This window comes from Coccomyxa subellipsoidea, assembly GCF_000258705.1.
Source record: "Coccomyxa subellipsoidea C-169, whole genome shotgun sequence".
NCBI classification, from domain to species: Eukaryota; Viridiplantae; Chlorophyta; class Trebouxiophyceae; family Coccomyxaceae; genus Coccomyxa; species Coccomyxa subellipsoidea.
The window spans coordinates 1,000,251-1,019,600 of record NW_005178031.1 but is presented as its reverse complement, the minus strand read 5'-3'; the positions used below and the strand labels follow the sequence as shown (position 1 = coordinate 1,019,600).

Here is a 19,350-nt window from a genome sequence, read left to right as displayed (position 1 = left end):
TGGCTCTTGATATGCGGATCTACACTCGTGAATGCTCCTTCTGCAACCTCTAGCATTTTGTTCTATCTAGGGTGTTAGGACAATGATGTGCTTTGTGCATGCGCTGTAGGATATCTTAGGCCCACACTTTTATAATTGCAAGTCTGAGACACTCTGGCTGTGTACAGCCAACCGTGAACTGCTGTACATAGCACTTGTGTGGCACCTGAAAGTGATGACTTCATGCAGAGAATGCAGACAATGCTACATGAGTTCACCAATTGCATTTGCTGCAGCTGCTGTACCGCTTGCAATGGCAGTGGAAATAAACAATGACACACACTTGCCATGAGATTACAATTGTCACATGTCTTGAGCTTTGGGTTTTCTTAGTGCATGTACCTATGATCTTGTGTGGTGATGTCTTATTGGCTGTTGTACATTTAGTTAGAGGTGGAATAATTACAATACCTCAAGCACCACTAGTAGTGTCATTTGTACGAGTTACTGCTTGGCAGCAATCGTTTTCTCAAACACAGAAGTGAATGCGGCTACGCTCTGTGCCCCCGACAGCCTGTGCTGGACCTCGCTTAAGGAGCTCTGTATCAGAAAGTAGGGCACGCCGTGGATCCCCATCTCCTGCTTTGCTCCTGTGTCCTCCTCCAAAACCTCTTCCAGACCATCTGACGAACTCAAATATTCCTTCACCTGATGGAAACCATCCAATAGAATTACCTCCAACATGGGCCACACCCTAAGGTACGATGAATAGGGTGACTATGCATGCACTCCGGAAGTGCTGGCGAGCACCTACACATCTACCAGACAATGCAGGAGCACTGCGCTGCATGGGAGGGCAATCGATGCGATATTTACTCACCCTATCCAAGCCTAGCTCCTCTCCAAGGGCTTGGAGGGTTGCAGCATCAGCAACATTCTGGCCCCTCTCATAGATTGCCTCGAAAAGAAGCTCCTCGGCCTCTGCTGCCCGGCCTGTCCGCTCTGCAAGCACCACTAGACGGTGCGCCTGCACTCCGAAAGGAATTTCGGCCGGATAAGAGGCTTGCATGTAACAGTGCTTTCGTGACAGCCTTGTGCAGCCGCATGTGCGTGCAAATGTTTGAGGCATTAGATCTGTAGCGCTTCAACCGTTTGAACGAAGGAAGGGCGGATAAGTTAGCCAGGCCTTGAGCGTGTTTGGCCACCACTTCCAGTTTGCAAAGGTGGCACCATCTGGCTCGCCAGACCTCCGCAATGACTGCGTCCAACCATCACTGCCCCACCGCCTCTTGTTGTACGCAAGGTACTCCTCTCCTGCAGCAGCATGCACAATTCAGATATGGGATTTATGTGATCAGCACTGAGCGCTTAAAATTCGACGTTGACTCCAAGACATATCGAACCTGCTTCCTTTGTTCCATGATCGATGATGTATGGGTGCCTGCTCTTCCCACCAGCTGCTTTTCAGAGGGGAGCTTTGAGGCAACAGGGCCTCAGTGAAGGGATCAGCATTTAAAGATAGCATGGCATCATTATTTTCGTGATCTCTGGCACACACCACTTCACTTTGAAGTTTGCTCGACTCTTTTGCTTCTCGATCGCTTTGTCCAAGCGCCTTTTACCGACATAGCACCTGTACCGCAGCTGCCCTTACGTGAGGCCACATACATGACCTTAGAGAGCTAGTTATCCTGGCAAGCAGTACACTGACAAGGAATACTATTTCCAACGTTCAGAATGAAAACATGAAATACCATGGACATGCCAGATCGCTCCAAACTTCAATAACGATGGTGGGGCAGGTGGACATCGAAACTACAATTCAAGCGATCTAACACATTCTTAAGTCGATGACACTCGCGAGGTATTGTTCTGGACGGCCTGGAAACCCCTTCTCTGCGTGAATTCTTGAGCATGCGGCCGAATACAATTAGAGTAATCTTGCGAGTTGTCTTTTGACCATTTTCTGATTCAATGCATCATAGCCAGATAATATCGTGCATAGAACATTGATCTCCATGTTAGCCACGCAAATGATGCAGAGCCATGATTGAAGAAAGAAGTCAGGAAAGTCAGACGGTTGATGAGCGAGATTGCAGCCACTTGAACGACGAGCAGATAACGGAGGCAAGCACAAGTAGCCGAGATGAATATCTTCAGGCTTGCTGCGGATATGACCCATCTCATTTCCATATTGGTCTTGCTGCTGAAAATCCACGCCACACGTTCCTGCAGAGGTATTTTTTCTCTGATCAATACAGGATGCCTCGTATGCGTCCGATTCGCTAGGCATTGCGCCTTGAAATGCTGATTACAAGCGTGTAGAAATTTAACAGAGACTTTGATCTTACTCGCTTTGGGTAAAATGTCAATATTATGAGATCTCTTGGTCTGACGGAATCAGAGTTACTGCTTAAAGCAGTGTCAAGAACAACAATTTTGAAAGCGACTGCAAGCGAAGACAAGTATAGACTGCCATGCTCTTTACTTCTGCATGCACGAATGGGTACTTTCTCAATTATGTCTCTCTCACTGCGCCATCTACATGTCTGTGTCATTGTCGTGCAGGCATTTCGCTGAAGACTCAGGACCTGTATGCGCTCGTATTCCTTTTCCGCTACTTGGACCTGTTCACACGCTACATTTCCTTGTGAGCATCTCCTTGCAATCCTGGATTTCCATCACACGCACCACCAATTTTTTGTGTTCAGTGCTTGTGCCCACCAAAAATGGCAGAGGGTTGCACCAATTTGCAAAGATTAATTGTAAGCAGCAGTTGGATACGCATGTGAGGTGTGGTCCAACGGACAATAATGCATGCACAAAAAGTTTGAGCTGACATGTGCTCATCTGATGTTGCAGGTACAACACTGTGATGAAGCTGGTGTTCCTTGGGACCTCGTTCTCGATCATCTACTTCATGAGGTTCCACCGGGTTGTGCGCAACACATATGACAAGGAGCAGGACACCTTCCGGTCAATATTCATCGTCGTCCCATGTGCAGTACTGGCCCTGCTCATCAACCAGGAGAGGAGCGTCCTTGAGGTGTGCCTCCCATGTTCAAGCTGGCAGGGCATCACACGGTCACAACACTCATGTCAGATCAATACAAAACATGTTCTGCCTCTGGCTGCAGCATGTCTCTCCAGACATATGCCCCAACAAGCCCCAGAATTGCCTTGAGCATATCAGATCATTGCTGGCTTGTCCCATGTGCTCACAACAAGTTGAGAGAATGCCAATTTATAAGCAACATGATATACAGTATGAAGGAGTGTTTTGTGTGCTGGTCCCAGATCTTGTGGACTTTCTCGATCTACCTGGAGGCAGTGGCAATCTTGCCGCAGCTGGTGCTGCTGCAGCGGACACAGAACATTGACAACCTGACCGGGAACTATGTCTTCCTGCTCGGGTGACTGCCATCTGCCACCTGTCAGCTACTGCCCATATGATCAACCTGGGCACCAGGAGAGCATGCATGTGCTGCAGCCGAGTTGCTGCTGGGTTCAGTCTCAGACGGAGGGTTGCATGACACATGCCTTGTGCAGTGGGAAAGGCAAGCAGCGAATTTGGAGGGGGGTTGGAAGTGCTCTGACAAGGAGGGGCTGTTTGTGCAGGACGTATCGGGGGCTGTACATCCTGAACTGGATATACCGCTACCTCACAGAGCCCCACTACCGGCAGTGGATTGTGTGGCTGAGCGGGGTGCTGCAGACCGGGTTGTATGTGGACTTCTTCTACTACTACTTCCTGGCCTGGCGGAACAACCAGAAGCTGTCCCTGCCCCAGTAGTCTTGAGGAGGCTTATATGTGGTGCTCAGTAATCATGTGTACTTGGCTGGAGGCTCCCTAGTATGAACAGTGCCTGCTGCCCCTGCCATGTTTGCCAGTCGCTTAGCAGCAGTGAGGGTCGGCTTTGAGGTTCTTAGCAATGCAGAAAAATATATATTTCATTTGTCTAGAGAGTGCCTTTCAGCACAAGCAAGCTCCCATTCATCTGTATGTGCTTGAGATCGGAGAGGTTCCTGAGTGCAGTGCATGAGAGTAGAACAGCAGAGTCGAGAATTTCCCAAGAATATTGAGGGTGCAGCATGCTGGATGAGGAGTAACACTGAAGAAATGGTGCTGGATGGGTAACAAGGTGTTTGTAATGCAGCTTTCCTACCTCAAGTGTATTCACAAAGAGCAAATCACATGTGAAGCTACTAACAGTCGTTTCCGATCGTCTACTTCTAGCGCCCCAATCTTGCTTACTGTAGATGATGTCCGCTCCAACTCAAAAAGGCAGTTTATTTGTATATGGTAATTCTTTGCTGGACCCACAGTGCGTGGACGTGTTTTCCAATCAGAGTGTTATTTCTACTCTGTCAGCCACGGCTTCAGTGAGGGCTCCCAGTCCACCAGAGCACCTTCGCCAAACCACAGCCCTGTGCACCACGCACACATTCACACACAAAGGACAGTGTAGCATATAATTCCGCCAAAATCCATGCAAACGCCCAGAAGCATTGCCTGAAGCCATCCCCATGACAATTGTCTGGGTGCAAGGTCGGGGTGACATCTCCTACCGGGGAGCTGAAGGGGAAATTCTGCATGGGATTAAATCATGCACAGAGAACATGATAATTGCCAAAGTCATGACACAGGTGGGACAAGAGAGGCAGCACACCAGTCTCGCGCTCGCCATTCTCTGGGCTGTCGCTGCCATGCACCACATTCCTCCCAGTCTGAATAGCCAGGTCACCGCGAATGGTGCCGGGCTCTGCGTTGAGCGGGTTGGTTGCACCGATGAGCTTCCTTGCCGACGCCACGACCCCATTGCCTTCCCAAACCTGCCCACACCGCACATGTCCAGCAGATAAAAAGATGCATGCCAAATTGCCGGCAGAAAAGCAAGGGACACGCCAGCAGCAGATGTGCACCGGGGCAACATCTTGAGCGCTGGCAATCACCCCATTAGTGTACAGCTCTATACTAGCATCAATTGAAGAAAGCTCAGGTCGCTGCGCACCATTGCAACGACTGGGCCAGAGGTGATGTAGTCAACGAGATCCTTGAAGAAGGGCTTTGCGCTAAGGTCCTTGTAGTGCTCCTCTGCCAGCTCCCTGCTGGGTGTGAAGAGCTTCAGGGCGCGCAAAGTGAAGCCTTTCTTCTCGAACCTACCGATGATCTCTCCTACAAGCCCCCTCTGAACGCCATCTGGCTTCACCTGTCAGCAGTAAGCAGAGGCCATGTGGATATCCAAATATCGTTTTTGAGGATCCCATTGCAGTACCAAGCGCTCGAGCATGTGGATATCGATTCTCTTTACTTCACGGAGTCAAGAAGTGCCGGGAAAGTCTGACCATGATATAGGAGATCTCTGCCTTCACAACAGCTCCTGCAGTGGAGCGTGCGGCAGTCCTTTGGCAAGGTCTGCTTCGGAGAAGAATGGGTTGAGATCCAAAATGGTTTGTGCTGCGCAGCGTGCATGTCTTAAGAATGCTACGTCTTGGCTGAACTATAGTCGATGGTATGCATCGATGGCCACAAATGCAGCTGGGACTAATTGGAGCCCTTTGGCTGACCGTAGAGTTCATCTGCATCCTGAAAGGTTAAGTCACGAGATCGTGAGAAATATTCCGTCCTTTTTATGATTCCGGCGTTCATCTCGGAGGTTGTGCGCTATCCAGCACAGCGTGCCCAAGTGGGCCCAGTTGTGCCACGTCAGGCCCTTTGGGCAGCTTGGGAAGAGCATGTGCAATGCACACACGAGAGCAGCCTCTACAGTCCTGGAATGTGAATGGCTTGCATGCTAGCAAATTATCTTTGTGGGACACAGCAGCATATCTTGACCAGTTTGACATTGTGTTGCTCTCTGAGGCCCACTGCCTAACCTGGGATGACTCGCTTTTACCAAATCATTCTGTGACGTTTACAGCTGCTAGTGAAGATGGCAAGGCCGGTGAGGGCATTGTGGTTGGTGTGCGTAAACACCGTGATTACCATGCCCAAGACTGGGCATCAGACGCTGACAGTGCTCTGTGGGTGAAAGTGCAGTTTGTGGGGAGCTCTACACCCCTGTTGATTGCTTCCAGCTATGTTCCACCTGCGGGCTCCAGGCAGCTCCAGACCCTGGACCTCACCAGTCGATTTACAAGTTTAAGCGCACAGGTTGTTGCTGCACGAGCTCAGGGCAATGTGATCCTGGCAGGCGATTTCAATGCCCGTGTTGCAAACTTGCCTGATTCTGATAGTGCTAATTGCAGTGTTCGTCATTGCAGTGATGAGGGTGTGAATGCTCATGGCCTGCGCCTCCTACAGCTTTGCAAGGACACTGACATGCTACTTTGCACTGGCAGAGTGTCTGGGGATGTTGATGCGATACCTACTTTCAAGGCCAGGGCCCACACACAGGCAACTAGGCCTGATCATATTATTGTCTCTGTTGATACATTGCCCATGGTTAGCTCTGTTGTTGTGAACACTGGCAGGCGTGACTCTGACCATAATCCTATTGAGATGACCCTGCAAGTGAATGTGGCTGTGAGTAGTCTAGTAGCTTGCAATGGGCAGCCATTGTCCCGAGTGCGGTGGCAACCGTCTGGTAGAAATGCGTATGCCGATGCTTTGCGAACTGTTGCCAATGTCAGCCTTGAGGCCTGCCAAGGGCATGCTGAGAATGGGACAGTTGATGCAGCCTTCAAAAGCCTAGATGCGGGAATCCGGCAAGCGGCTGCCGGGAGTGCCATGCCGGCGCGGAGCAAGCGCTGCGAGCGCTCGGCGCGTGTGGATGCGCCCTTCTTTGACGCGGAGTGCCGCCAGCTAAAGCGTGATTTGCGCGCCCGCGCTCGGCGCGGGGGCGACCCCACCGAGCTTCGTGCCCTTGAGCGTCTCTACCACAACACAGTCCGCACCAAACGGCGCGCTCATCGGCTCGCACAGTTGCGCCGCCTGCTTGATGAAGTCCACAGTGACCCTCGTGCCTTCTGGAAAAGGCTCAGGTCACAAAATTGTGATGTTCCAGAGCAGCTCAAGCCAGTGCAAATGTGGGATGCCTACTGTCAGCAAGTTGCTAATCTGCACTTGCCAAACATAGCAGAGTTGCCACTCCTGTCTTTCCCTGTGCAGCCAGCTGCTCCCGCTGATCGCGTTGATACTTTGCATGCTCCTATATCCCTTGAGGAAGTACTTGCCGGGCTCCAGAAATTGCAAAATGGCCGTGCCACTGGGGTGCATGGCTTGCCGGCCGAGCTGTTCCGGTATGCAAAGAATGAGAAGGAGCCCGGCATGCCTCCCCCCGAGAACATTCTGGGGCCTGCGCTCGTTGCTGTGTTGAACTCTGCTTTTGTGGCTGGGCAAGTACCAGCTTTTGTGAATGGTAGTCTGATCACCCCTGTGCATAAGAAAGGCAGCAAATTAGACACGTCAAATTACAGGCCCATTGCAGTGACTGAGCCCATCATGCGCCTTTATTCCAACATTTTAAATGCTCGGCTTCTCAGGTATACAGAGGGTGTTGGGTTGCGCGCAGACACTCAGGCTGGCTTTAGGCCTAAGCTCTCCACTGTCCACCAGCTATTCACCTTGCAGCATTTTATAGATAGGCAGAGTGCTGCCCAAGAGCCCTTGTATTGTTGTTTCCTTGATCTGAAGGGTGCATATGATAGAGTCAACAGGTCATTGCTTTGGGAGGCCTTGCGGCGTCTGGGCATTGGTGGCCGCATGCTCAAAGCCATTCAGTCCTTGTATGCAAACTCCACGGTGGCAGTCAAGATTGGGGACAGGCGGGGCATGAGTCTGCCCTCTGAGACTGGGTTGAAGCAGGGTTGCCCTTTGAGCCCCACCTTGTTTGGCTTATTTGCTGATGGTTTGCACAGGCACTTGTTGCACAGCTGTCCTGGGGTCGGCCCGCCTTTGCGTACTGGTGTATGTGTTCCTGATTTGGGCTATGCTGATGACTTTGCTTTGCTATCCACTACCCCTGCTGGCTTGCAACGCCTGCTTGATGCTGCTGCCGAATTTTGTGAGCAGACAGGAATGGTTATTAGTGCCGACAAGACCAAGGTGGTTGTCTTCTCTTCTTGCTTGCCAGGACCTTACCAGTGGCTCTGTGCTGGTGCACCTTTACAGTGGGTTCAACAATTTGAATATTTGGGCACTCTGTTTGATTCTGTCCAAGGCCTTAATCTCACTTTTGGTAAGCTTCACAGGAACATGTGGGGTGCATGGGCGCAGTTGCGTCAGCAGTTTGGGAAGCTGCAGTGCAGCATGTCAGCTGGCCTGTTGTTGCGTTTGTATGATGCATGTGTGCCGCCTGCCGCATCTTATGGTTGTGAGGTGTGGGGCTTGCGCCATCTCCCTGCTGGTGACGGCCGGCGGGCTCGGGCTGCCTTGGCCTCCTCTCATTTGAGGATTCTGAAGGACATTACAGGCGTGCCCACTTCTGTGCATGCTTCTATTCTCTTGAAAGAATTGGGTCAGCAACCCCTTGATTGTGCCTGGTGGCGGCGCATTGTCAAGTTCTGGAACAATCTGGCTGCTTTGCCTGCCCATCATTTTCACAGGCAGGTGGCCCTTGATGACTGCTGGGATGCAATCACACGCAATGTCAAGAATTGGGCGTGGGCTTTTATGCGTGGTTTGCGCGACATTGGGTATGAGTTCACCATTCGGTTTGATACATTGGTTCCTGTGCACCTTGCTGCTGTGTTGCAGCTCTTGGATGGCAAGGCCTCGCGTGTTTGGGATGATATTGATATTTGCCCTCGGACCTGCCCTACAAGGAATGCTACTCTGTGTACTTACCGTCGCTGGTTTTCCAGGCCAGACTTATTGAGTCGCCCAGGCTTGCTCTTGCAACAGCCCATCAGTGCTCGTTGCATGCGTGTGTTTCTCAAATTTAGGATGGGGTGTCACAGCCTGCCCAATGTCTCGGGCCGCTGGGCACGGGTTGCTCGGGCCCAGAGATATTGCTTACATTGTGACCAGCACGTGCTTGGGGATGAGCGCCATCTGGTTTTTGAGTGCCCTGCTGTGCAGTCCATTCGGGACCAATATCCTGCTTTGTTTGGTGCTGCCATTCAGACCATGCAACAGTTCATGTGGCAGTTAGATATTGTCAGTGTTGCACACTTTGTCATGGATTGTTTTGATCACTTGGATGCTGTCAGTACATCCAATCAGCCCTGGGCGGCTGGAGTTGATGTGTAATTTCCTTCCTTCCTTCCTACAAAGTTGCCACACTGTGAGCAACTCAGTAGGGGGTCATTTCAATACAGAATGCATCTTGCTGCACATCAATTCTAAAGTCGATTCTGCATGCACAGTGCGCACTGAGCGGCGCCGGCCTGGGCTCGCTGGGCCTTCAACTTGAAGTTGGCCCACCAGGTGCCCCTATATAAATGTCTCAAACACATCTCTAAATTGCTATAATTTACAGTGATGGCAAGAATCCAGTATCATCATTAGGAAAATTGGGGAAGGCACACACCAACTAACAGAATAGAACAATACACACCAGCCCGTACGCATCATTATGTGCTTATGAAAGCATTTGCAAAATCAATAATATTGCCAAACAATTGTACAGTAAGATTAGCACAGCACACAGACAGATACATGCGCGCTCTCAGGCAGCTCTCTGCCGTCACAGGTCATCATTGATGCCGCGCACAAAGAAAACAAGCCAGGATCTACGAGCCTAATCCCGGTAATTATCATTATCATTATAATGGTCATAAAGAGAGATAGCTGGAGCAATTAAGCTGGCTTCACTTGGTCACCCGGGCAGAAGACCACAGATGCGAGAGCTGCCCTGCTATCGTGAAGTTGCGTTGTTTCTGGCCAGGTACTCCCACACGTGCTGGGCGTCCACGACTGATGTGCGCACCAGCACCGTCAGCAATACCACCATCGCCTGCACGGCAGACACATCTTGATCCCTGCTTAGACGCCCCACGCCGAAGGTAAACACACCGGCGTTCCAAGTCACTGGCAAGAAAATCCACAAAGCTGCAGCGGCGCTGGTTCTTATCTTGCAGCAACCTGTTCTCTAGCTGTAAGAGCAAGAAGTCAACCGGCTGCCGCCCTCACAGCCCTGCATAAGCCATCTTCGCTTGCATGTGGCACTGCCGGCGTTGCAGATTTGGGACCCGAGAGAGAGCGCACCTCGGGGTTATCATTGGCAATTTCGTCGAACTGGGCACGCTCGAGGCAGAGCGCGCGCGACGGCTGCCGGGCGACCACGCGGAACCGGCGCGGCTGTCGCTGGATGAAGTCCATCGCTCCCGTCACCGTCCCGGGGCCAAACGTGAAACTCCTGTGCCACAGCAGCCGCTAGCTCAAGTCTAGAACCCTCCGAATTCAGACACCATCTAATTGCTTTGCTGCATCTGTAAGTCTGTCCCCATGCATCAGCCCCCTTTCGCACCTGGAACAATTACCTGGAACGTTCAGATCCCCACAAAGAACCACACAGCCCAGAAGTATTGGGATCCTGATGCTGATTCTAGGGCGGCTCGATGTACTCTGTTCTCAGAAAGATAATGATTCACCTCCCCTGCAAAACAGCAGCTACAGTGGTACAATTTGGGGTGCTACGGCAGATTCTCGCACCAACGTGAGGAGTCGAGGCGGGCGAGCACATTGGAGGGGTGGTCGACAGAGCCGGGGGTGCTGGGATCCGGCAGGAAATTGGCTTCCACGCTCACACTCCCTTCCTCAATGATGTAAAACGCGTTCGACTCCTCCCCCATCTGCAAGCGCCACCAGTCAGCGTGACTTCTTTTGCAGATTTCAAATGCAAACACCACTTATGTCATCCTGAATGGCCAGCGGCTGCCCAGCCTGCCACAGGACACGCTCGGGAGCAATCGACACACATGCCCTGCCGAATACAGAATGCCAACATACAGCTCTGTTCCACAACCAGAATGTGATGTGGGATTGGTTATTTAAGAATCCTCGGCTTGTGCGCGCAGGTCACCTCGATCATGGGGTCGCCGGTTTCGTAGTGGATCTCCCGCATGTACTGGTGCAAGACTCGAGCGATGGCCGCGTAGTCAAGTGGATCACCGGACACCTGGCGCCAGCATGCTTGCATTACTGATCAGGCACAATCAGAAAGAACATGTGCGTAAATACTGTGACGAGCTTGCAAAATGCACACGACTGGCAGGGAAAGCCTCTGGACCCTGGAGGGTGCACTTGCTGAAGCACTTACTGCCGATGCTTCCAATGGCACCCTTAAATCTAAGCCTTGAGCCCATGGGATTTTGTACAAGAAAAAAATCTTTAGAAGCAGGCAGCGTACCACGTTGCCATGCAGGGAGATGATGTCTTCCAGGCTCAGCACCGAGCTGGCCGGCCGGCAGAGCCCGTGCCGCGACGCCACCGCCAGGAACTGCTCCTCGCAGTACTGCATGCCCTCCTCAGTCGTTTGGAACGCCCTGTAATGCATGCGCACACACCCCTTCACAAAGACACACAGAAGATGCCGCATGTCCGCACCGATCAGACACTCAGCCGTGCTCTTGCGTATTTGCAACCAGCGCAATGGTTCTGCCAATGTGCAGAGCTGCTGACAGGGCACCAAACTGCAGCTGTCACATGCTCAGAAGATCGAAGCGCGCACTCGACAAAAAACACCCAGGGGCCTTCAGCTTGGCGCCGAGAGTTTGACATTTACAAAATTGGAGGGCTCCAAGCGTTTTGCACCAAAGGGAAGCCATAGTCATCCGGAGAAATGACAACCGCAGCTCCTGAACATTGCTTAACGGGTTTGCAAGGGGTCTGGATCAACAGAGGCAGAGCTGGAGAATGCACGCGAAAACGCCAGCCATGCATGCGCGCGCGTTGTTGCTCAAGACGCCCTGGCCGACAACTTGGGGCAATTCCAAGCATCTGAACACGTTGCAGCTCTGGCCCATCGGATCACCGGTCGGCAAGGGATACATCAACAGAGGGGGAGCGGGGGGAGGTTGGAGCGACGCACGCGCAGGCGTGGTCGTCGATGACTCCGTGGGCGCGCAGGAGGCGTTCCATGTCGGGGTTGTCCAGGTGGGTGATGACCAGCTCCACGCCCAGCCGATCCAGCATCGTCCACAGCGTCCCAAACGTCTGCGCCGATGTCGCGTCCAACCCGTGCACCTGCCTGCACACCCGCACCCCCCCCTTTGGCTCTCTCAGGGTACGGACATGCCCAGAGCATAGAATTTGTCCGTTGCTGCTGTTTATACGGCGGGCTGCACATACACCTGCTGCCGGCTGTGGCCTGCTGGAAGACAGGGTCTTTGGTGCCCTTGGAGAGCACTGGCAGCAGCAGCTGCAAGCAAGTCTGACATTGCTGGTGCGATAGCAAAAGGAAGCACTTACTTTTATCCCTCCCAAGTCTGAAATAGAGTGTCTCCCCTTGCTTTTGAAGCAGCTACTTGCTGCTCGGGAGAAGGATTCCCGTTCGTGCACGCGTAGCTTCCTTTCAGTGCAACACAAATATCCATCATCCTGGCGCTTTTGACACAGAAGCAGCGGCGCACCTGAAGTCAAGGAGGATGAATCTGGGTGCGGCGGCGAACGCGGCGGCGGTGTGGGGACGCTGCTCGGGGGAGAAGAGCGGGTCCAGGCCTAGCTCGCGTGCCTTGGCTTCCTGCGGGCTGCTAGCCTCGGCCTCCAACGCAGCAATGTCCTGCCCCACCAGCGTCCGCGCCACCGACATCACCTGCGATGCACTGGTGGTTAAATGGTTCGCGTGTCAAAAACTTGAATGTCACGGGCTGTTGCGCATGCAGGGGGCGTGCCTTGATACTTATCTCCTTGCAATGCCTCCATCACTGCCCTGATGCGGCATTAAAGTCAAAGCACGGTACCACATGGGCAGAGGCACAGGTGAACCACACATGGTGCATGGGTGAAACAAATAGACTCGACATGAATTATGAAAACAAGTAATCCGGCACTTGCGTTCTATGCACCAAGGATGCACAGATTGCATCCGCGAAGCAATTGTTCCAGGGAGGCCTGGAACACTCCCAGGAAAACCCGTCGATGCGCTGCAGGAGGGATGGAGCAGTGTGGGCGGACCTGGTCTGAAATGGAGACGGAGGAGCCGAAGAAGATGTAGCCGGAGAGGGAGATGGCAGCGAGGCGGCTGGAGAAGAGGTCCAGGATCTTGCGCTCGCTCACCGCGCGCAGCACCCCACTCCGCGTCGGCAGCACCGTGAACGTCCGCACCGTCACCTGCGCCCCAGCCGCCAAATCTTTCCCACACTTCTACCTTGTGCAGCATCGATCACCCATAATGCCGCGTGCTCGAATCCTGTGCTTTATATTTAGCCCCCGAACAGAGACTCCACTGCTGCCTGTTATGTTGGCATCCTGCATGCCCTTGCTGAGACACAGGGGCTGTCCCATAAATGGGACAGTGCATCTGTACAACCTTAAAGGCCACCACCTCTGTGCAGGAGCCCCCGATGCCACACAGGGTCGTGTTCTCCAAAGCGATTCTGACGCACTCCATCCTTCTTGCTGAAGACATGCTTTCCTTCTTTGGTCTTCAAAACAAGGCACCACGCAAGATTGACAGGTGGAGCAGCAGAGTAGTCAGGAGGAGGGAGCGTGCCTGGGCGTAGGAGTAGGCGAAGTAGAGGGTGGCCATGACGATGCCTGCGCCGATGCCACGCTCCAGGTCGGTGTACATGATGGCCAGGTACGTCGCCCACAGCAGCAGAAATTCCATCCGAGTCACCTGCCACCCCACCACCGCTGGTTTCAGCTACTTGTGAGGCCATGCCGATATCTGGCCAAAGGACTGTTTTTGCTTCCGCCAATCTGCGGCGCCAATTCTGGGCTGATTTATTGTTGTGCCGCCAATGTTGGCGCCCAGGCCCTCCGAAGTATTCTCCTAGCGCATCAAAAAGAGGGCCTAATGAATTTTTAGAGCCTCACTGGCGGCATACCGCCTCTAAAAAACACTGCCCGCCAGCCTCTCAAGATGCCAAGCATGCCCTTTGTCTGCTACCAATATTCTAGCAAGCAGGCCATCCTGATGTTCTAGGGCATCACTTTAGGCATGCCTCCAGGCTCCTGTGCCTTGACGTCCAAGACCAAAAGCTGGCAAATGATTGTTTGCTCTCCCCTCTAGGTGTGGACATTGCAGGCCTGGCTCTTGCCGGAATGGGAGGCAGGAATTGAGCCAAGTGATTTGGTGAGGCCCGCTTTAATGGGAAAATATAGAAAAGTCTCATCTGTGGGTCCTGCAGATTGTGAAAAGGGTGCGTGAACCGGACCTTTCTGAATGAATAGAAGAGCCAGTCGAGGGTGATCTCGACCCCGAAGAGGATGAGGAGGCTGCCGAAGAAGTAGGTAGGGATGTACTGGACCACGCTGATGGGCACCAGAAACAGCACCAGCTCCGATACTGCATATGGCCCAGACACAGATCTCAGATCTCTGCCAGGTCACAGACCTCTTATGAAATATCTTTTGAAAATATTTATCATGCCACAGTGCACTGGAATCTCACAGATGCAGACATGACTGCCAGAGTGCAAGTCAGGGACAGGTGCCGGACATGTCTGAGTACCAGTGGAGCACCGGTGTGTGGGGCAGTGAGAGAGAGCAAAGCAGTGTCTCTGTGCTTCGAGGCAATGTTTGTTTGTCAATAGTGTCTCAAAGCACTGATGCTTTTGAGTGCAGCAGCACAGCACTGTTGCTTTGTGCCGTGCTGCAAAGTCACTGCAGCCTATGATGATGGATGCAATCATCATTGCATGCGTGAATGCTCCAGTCTTGCAATCATGCATATGCTCTTGAGTGATGAGCTCACCGGCGATGATGATTCCGTGGATGCGCGTCTTGACACCAGCGCGCATGCTGAAGATGGTCTGGCTGAAAATGTACGACCCCGTCATGCCCGCCCCGGTCAGACCCGCAACCATGTTGCTCAGCCCTGCGCAGCCACAAAAATTGAGTTCCCAACGGCTGCTTGGCAGGCATGATGCTCCCTGGCTAACGCTGCCAGCACATGACTCATAGCAAACAATTGAGAAACCGAAAATGGCTTTATAATCCACAAGGCCACAGGATGTGTGTGGACTGAAGAAACAGTTTGGTATCTTTCCTCTGAAGCGCTGGACTTGTCAAGCGCTGGAAAGGACTGTAGCGCACCGACGGTCTTGAGCTCGTGGTTGTAGTCGAGGGGTTCAGGGGAGTCGGCCTGGATGGCAGCAACGTCGAGGCTGGAACCAAAGGCGACCACGAAGAACAGCGCCAGCAGCTTGGGGATCTGCTGCAGCATGCCCGGGAAGTACACGCCGTCAAACTTGAAGTCCTTGATGTTGTACAGCTCGTAGATCTCCCAGAAGTAGCGCGGCGGCTGCAGCACACACCAGTCCCCTGCTCAGTCCCTGCATGCTACATCTGAAATCAGGTGAAAAGAAAGTCATGAGCTTCAAAGCGCATGTGCAGCCTGCCGAACTGCCGATCCTCCAGAGCAGATCAATCACAGTTTATTCAACAATCTCCAAGACTTCTTGCTAGATCAATACTGCCGTGCCCATCGCCTTGCAGACTGCCGACCATGGCCCCATATCTTTAGAAACATACACAGAAACACATGCTCAACCTTTTCCACTAGCCCCGTGATATTCCCAATGTTCACGAGTATTTATTCCCAAAGTTCATAAGGCATTTTTGGGTTGGGTGCCGGAGGCAAAGGGGGCGGCCCACCTCGGGTTGCATGAGCCAGCCGGCATCAGCGGCCTGCTGCAGGGTGGTGCCAGTGGCCAGTAGGACCAGGTGGAAACTGACGGGGATGGCCACCAGCACGGCCGGCAGCACAAAGGGGTTGCGTGAGTGCTTCAGCGTCAGCAGCAGCGCCGCAGTCGACGCCACAGCCGGCACCAGCTTTATAAGCGCCGCCTTGTTCGCCAGGTGCTTCCAGCTGGTGAACGAGTCGATCTGCAGCAGCACAGACGCTTGTGATTGAGAGGTCTCTGATGTTGTCAGAGCATAGGCTGGGAGGAAGAAGACTGATTGTCCCCTTCTTTGCAGATGAGGATATGACCATCAGCCTCTGTAAGATTTGCTCTTCTCAGGTGCATAACTCCTTGAACTCTGAAATCGCAGACATGCTGGAGAAGGCCGTCTATAAGAACTTCTTATGCTGGCCGCTATGATTATCTGTGAGCGCAGACATGCTCACATTCCTGTGCTCATGTGTACTCATACAGGAGCCCAAGCCGGTGAGCATGCCCGCGCTTGCAGCGCGCAATTGTTCATAAAGGGGAATGGCGCACTTCCACATCGCAGGCCAGCGCAACACCGGCGGCGATGCAGAAGTATCCCACGTAGCCCAGGTAGCCCCCGATGGCACTCAGTGGCACATACTGCGTCAGCGTGGCCAGCTTGAAGTAACCTGCGCAGCGCATCCACGCCTTCAGCTTGTGCACCACAAGTGACAATGACAGTGCTTTTAAAGCCAGCCTTGAAAGTTGAATGGATCATGCCAGCATGATCTGTTGTGAACGCCTGGCTCTACAGTGTTTTAGACACATTCTGCACATCATGTGATGAGCGCAATCAGCCAGAAAGGCCCTTCCTACTCAAATATGACTGCCCTCATCCCAGACTGTCACTGCCAGGACTCTGCTGGGGAGGAGGCAACAATGTGAGGCCTTGCTGCAATGAGGGAGAGATGCACGCACCGACCAGGATGATGAGGACGCCCACAATGAAGGTGGAGATGGCCAGAGTCAGCAGCGAGGTGCCCAGCGCCTCATGCGGGTCGTAGCCGTTCTTCTCGCACAGGTGCGCTATGGAGGTCGCCATGGCGCTCAGGAATATCAGCCCCACGTCCTGGACCTGTTGGCAGGACCACAAACATTCACAGTCTTCCATAATATTTCACCCTGCCCTTTCGCAGGTTATGCCACTGCTTGGTCTGGCTGCAAAAACACAGCGTTGCATGTGTGTCTCCTGTGGGCATCAAAGAGCTTGACCCATTTTGCGAGGGTTAATGAGCGCCTTTCGTCCGCCAAATATGCGCTGACTAGCCTAGTACTGCCCTTCGATCTCTTGAATGCTTCAAAATTGAGGAAGCTTGCTGCCAATTGGGACTTCGTCTGTCACCACCATTGCAAAATACAGCGAAGCTCTGGTGGGGCTCGGTGTCGTTGTATTGTGCAAGTATTATTGATTCAATTGTGGGTTGACTTGGGCAGGCATGTAGCCTAGCGCTTTCCAGGTCAATACCATTCGGATGCCATTAATACGCTGCTCAATTCTAATAAGACATGCTAGTGTCATGTAGGTCAGGGGGATCCACACCTGGCCCACTGCAAAGGGCAGTGTGGAGAAGAGCGTGAAGATGGCCTGGTGCACAGCGCTGGCCAGGAAGGCCAGCTTTGCCAGCTGCCCCAGGTATGGCGCATACAAATCATCCTGCAATCATGCATTGCAGCCCCCACTTCAGCCTGCAGCACCTCTTAATTTATTACATAATAGATGTCAACATCCCCTGTAACTTGCGCGCAAATGCAGATAAATTTGTGCTGTCTAAGTCCTGTGGCTGCCCCCTCAAGGACCCTCCTCGTCCCTTTCATTCTCTTCATGATCAATGATGACAAGGATGCGAGGATTAAAAAAGGCAGCCACAGTATTACCCCGCCGAGGCAATTGAGCAGCCCAGCCCTTACCTGGAAGATGATGGCAGCGAATGAAATCATGGTGGGTGCGCCCACAATGGCATTGATGATGCCATACAGGATGTCATTGGACAGCTGGCTGGCCTTCTTCTTCTTGGCAGGCTTGGCCAGGAGTGGCGCTTCCTCGCCAGGCATCTCCAGAAAGTCTGTGTGGAACGGCTCATCTGCAGCAGCCACACTCAACTTAGTGTCAAGCTCAAGTCAAAAAATAATGTAGGCCTCACTTGACTACAATTAAATTATGTCATCTAATCTGCACAGGCCCTATAGGAAAGACTGAGTGGATTCCCATTGAAAGGGCTGAAGGACGTGCCAAGGACCCCTTAAATGGTTTCACATGTCTGCAAATCTAGTAGAGACCATAAAGCATCATTTGGGTGGCCGCAAGGGGTGCATGTCACAGGTGAAGGATGAAGACATGGGTGATGAAATCCACACAGCCCGAAGTACAGATGATCTACTCAATCAAAGAAATATCACCTGGGGGGTCAGAGCTGCTGCTGCTGGGGGGCCCGTTGTTGGCGGGCACGGTGAGGCCTCGGCCAGATACAAAAGAGCTCCGCTCCTCTAGACGGCTGCGCTGCATTGATGCGCGCCGGCCGGGCGACGGCGCGTCGGCCGGCTCAGACACTTCCTCGATGTCCTGCATGCATGCGCAGAGACTGTAATGTCATCATATATGCAACTGCCAAGGCCTTCTGTTGTGCCAGGCAAGCATGCATGCAAGGAGGCACGCTGTGCCTCATCGCTCCAGAACCTGTAGCAGCTAATTTGCCAAGCTGCAAAATCTTGGAGCTTTATTAGAAATACTGACAGGAACGTGGACAAAACAGGAATGATGCTGTGACAGCCCAGCAAAGGTGACCTGCCCACGTCGACGGTACAGCAATTTTTATCTTTCAGCACGGCACTGTTCCAGATGCCGGTTTTGAGCAAAAGTTGATCACACCTCGAAGTGCTCTTCGTCAACCTCTGGCGTGGGCGACACTACATGGTTCTCCTGGTGGTTCATGGATTTCCTCCTCATCAGGTAGGGCCATGGTGAGCCCAGCAGAGGCGATGTCCCTGATCACATCACAGCTTATATCATATATATATTTTGCATGCCTTGAAGACAGCCACCATGTTCCTCTCATGGCCCCTTATCCTGCAGCTCGGAAGATTCCAAATTTGTCGTTCGCATAGGGCAGGGGGGATCATGTGCTTGCACGAGTGCATGGTAAAGGAGGCTGCGTACCACCAAAGTCTTCTGGGGGTGGGTGGTGGTGCCGGCCAGCTCCCAAGGGCACAGACTGTGAGTCAGGTCCAAACTCATGGTGTCTGCCTGACGGCGAGCGCGAGACTGGATGGGAACCTGCACCATTCATGCCAATTTGATGGAGCCGGCGTGGTCCTCAATAATATGCACCTACTGCTGCTTGGCGGCCCAACCTTGAGACATTGCCTACCACTTGCAAGGAAAATGACATGCAAATGACAGGGAGATGCGAGATCTGCTGAGGAGTGCTCCAAGCTGCATAAAGTATGACATGCACGCATCAGCCCAATTGAACAGGAAGACTTGCCTGGATGTAGCGGGGGCAGAGATGCAGGGTTGGGCAGGGAGGGTCCCAAGGGACCAATGTCAATGACGGACTCTGTGGGTTGCTGAGCAACTTGCGAGTGCCCTTGCTGCTGCTCCAGGAGCCT

The 19,350-nt window shown here is 52.8% G+C and overlaps 5 protein-coding genes across 5 annotated transcripts; 2 read left to right on the top strand and 3 right to left on the bottom strand.

The window, feature by feature from the left end:
- Positions 1–483: 483 nt before the first annotated feature.
- On the bottom strand, positions 484–1,649 carry COCSUDRAFT_56715 (hypothetical protein; the record flags this gene model as incomplete). The annotated part of the gene is made up of 4 exons (XM_005645988.1): positions 484–687; positions 860–981; positions 1,210–1,293; positions 1,634–1,649. 4 exons carry the CDS (start codon positions 1,647–1,649, stop codon positions 484–486), a joined length of 426 nt encoding a protein of 141 aa, XP_005646045.1.
- Positions 1,650–2,125: 476 nt separating this feature from the next.
- On the top strand, positions 2,126–4,145 carry COCSUDRAFT_24691 (ERD2 protein; the record flags this gene model as incomplete). The annotated part of the gene is made up of 5 exons (XM_005645987.1): positions 2,126–2,216; positions 2,548–2,629; positions 2,842–3,025; positions 3,277–3,392; positions 3,598–4,145. The coding sequence occupies 5 exons, from the start codon at positions 2,126–2,128 to the stop codon at positions 3,770–3,772; spliced, it is 648 nt and encodes a 215-aa protein (XP_005646044.1). The 3' UTR covers positions 3,773–4,145.
- On the bottom strand, positions 4,144–5,602 carry COCSUDRAFT_33687 (nucleoside diphosphate kinase). Its single transcript, XM_005645986.1, has 4 exons — positions 5,326–5,602; positions 4,992–5,189; positions 4,650–4,812; positions 4,144–4,407 (listed from the first exon to the last, which is right to left on the bottom strand). Exons 1-4 carry the CDS (start codon positions 5,326–5,328, stop codon positions 4,340–4,342), a joined length of 432 nt encoding a protein of 143 aa, XP_005646043.1. The 5' UTR covers positions 5,329–5,602; the 3' UTR covers positions 4,144–4,339.
- Positions 5,603–6,709: 1,107 nt separating this feature from the next.
- Positions 6,710–7,770, top strand: COCSUDRAFT_56712 (hypothetical protein; the record flags this gene model as incomplete). The annotated part of the gene is made up of 3 exons (XM_005645985.1): positions 6,710–6,868; positions 7,166–7,321; positions 7,747–7,770. The coding sequence occupies 3 exons, from the start codon at positions 6,710–6,712 to the stop codon at positions 7,768–7,770; spliced, it is 339 nt and encodes a 112-aa protein (XP_005646042.1).
- A 2,009-nt stretch (positions 7,771–9,779) lies between these two features.
- On the bottom strand, positions 9,780–18,688 carry COCSUDRAFT_43213 (hypothetical protein; the record flags this gene model as incomplete). Its single annotated transcript, XM_005645984.1, has 20 exons — positions 9,780–9,878; positions 10,130–10,280; positions 10,577–10,716; positions 10,947–11,042; positions 11,274–11,409; positions 11,898–12,113; positions 12,496–12,677; positions 13,040–13,195; positions 13,395–13,483; positions 13,526–13,703; positions 14,245–14,375; positions 14,784–14,906; positions 15,125–15,332; positions 15,686–15,916; positions 16,255–16,373; positions 16,663–16,819; positions 17,285–17,398; positions 17,653–17,825; positions 18,142–18,304; positions 18,611–18,688. 20 exons carry the CDS (start codon positions 18,686–18,688, stop codon positions 9,780–9,782), a joined length of 2,940 nt encoding a protein of 979 aa, XP_005646041.1.
- Positions 18,689–19,350: the final 662 nt, after the last annotated feature.

Bases quoted from the DNA above. Each gene is read 5' to 3' on its own strand.
- COCSUDRAFT_33687 (XM_005645986.1), bottom strand. The intron at 4,813-4,991 runs GTGCGCAGCGAC...CGGTGTGGGCAG, and splicing joins CTGGCCCAGTCGTTGCAATG to GTTTGGGAAGGCAATGGGGT. The intron at 4,408-4,649 runs GTGTGCTGCCTC...CGTGGTGCACAG, and splicing joins GAATGGCGAGCGCGAGACTG to GGCTGTGGTTTGGCGAAGGT.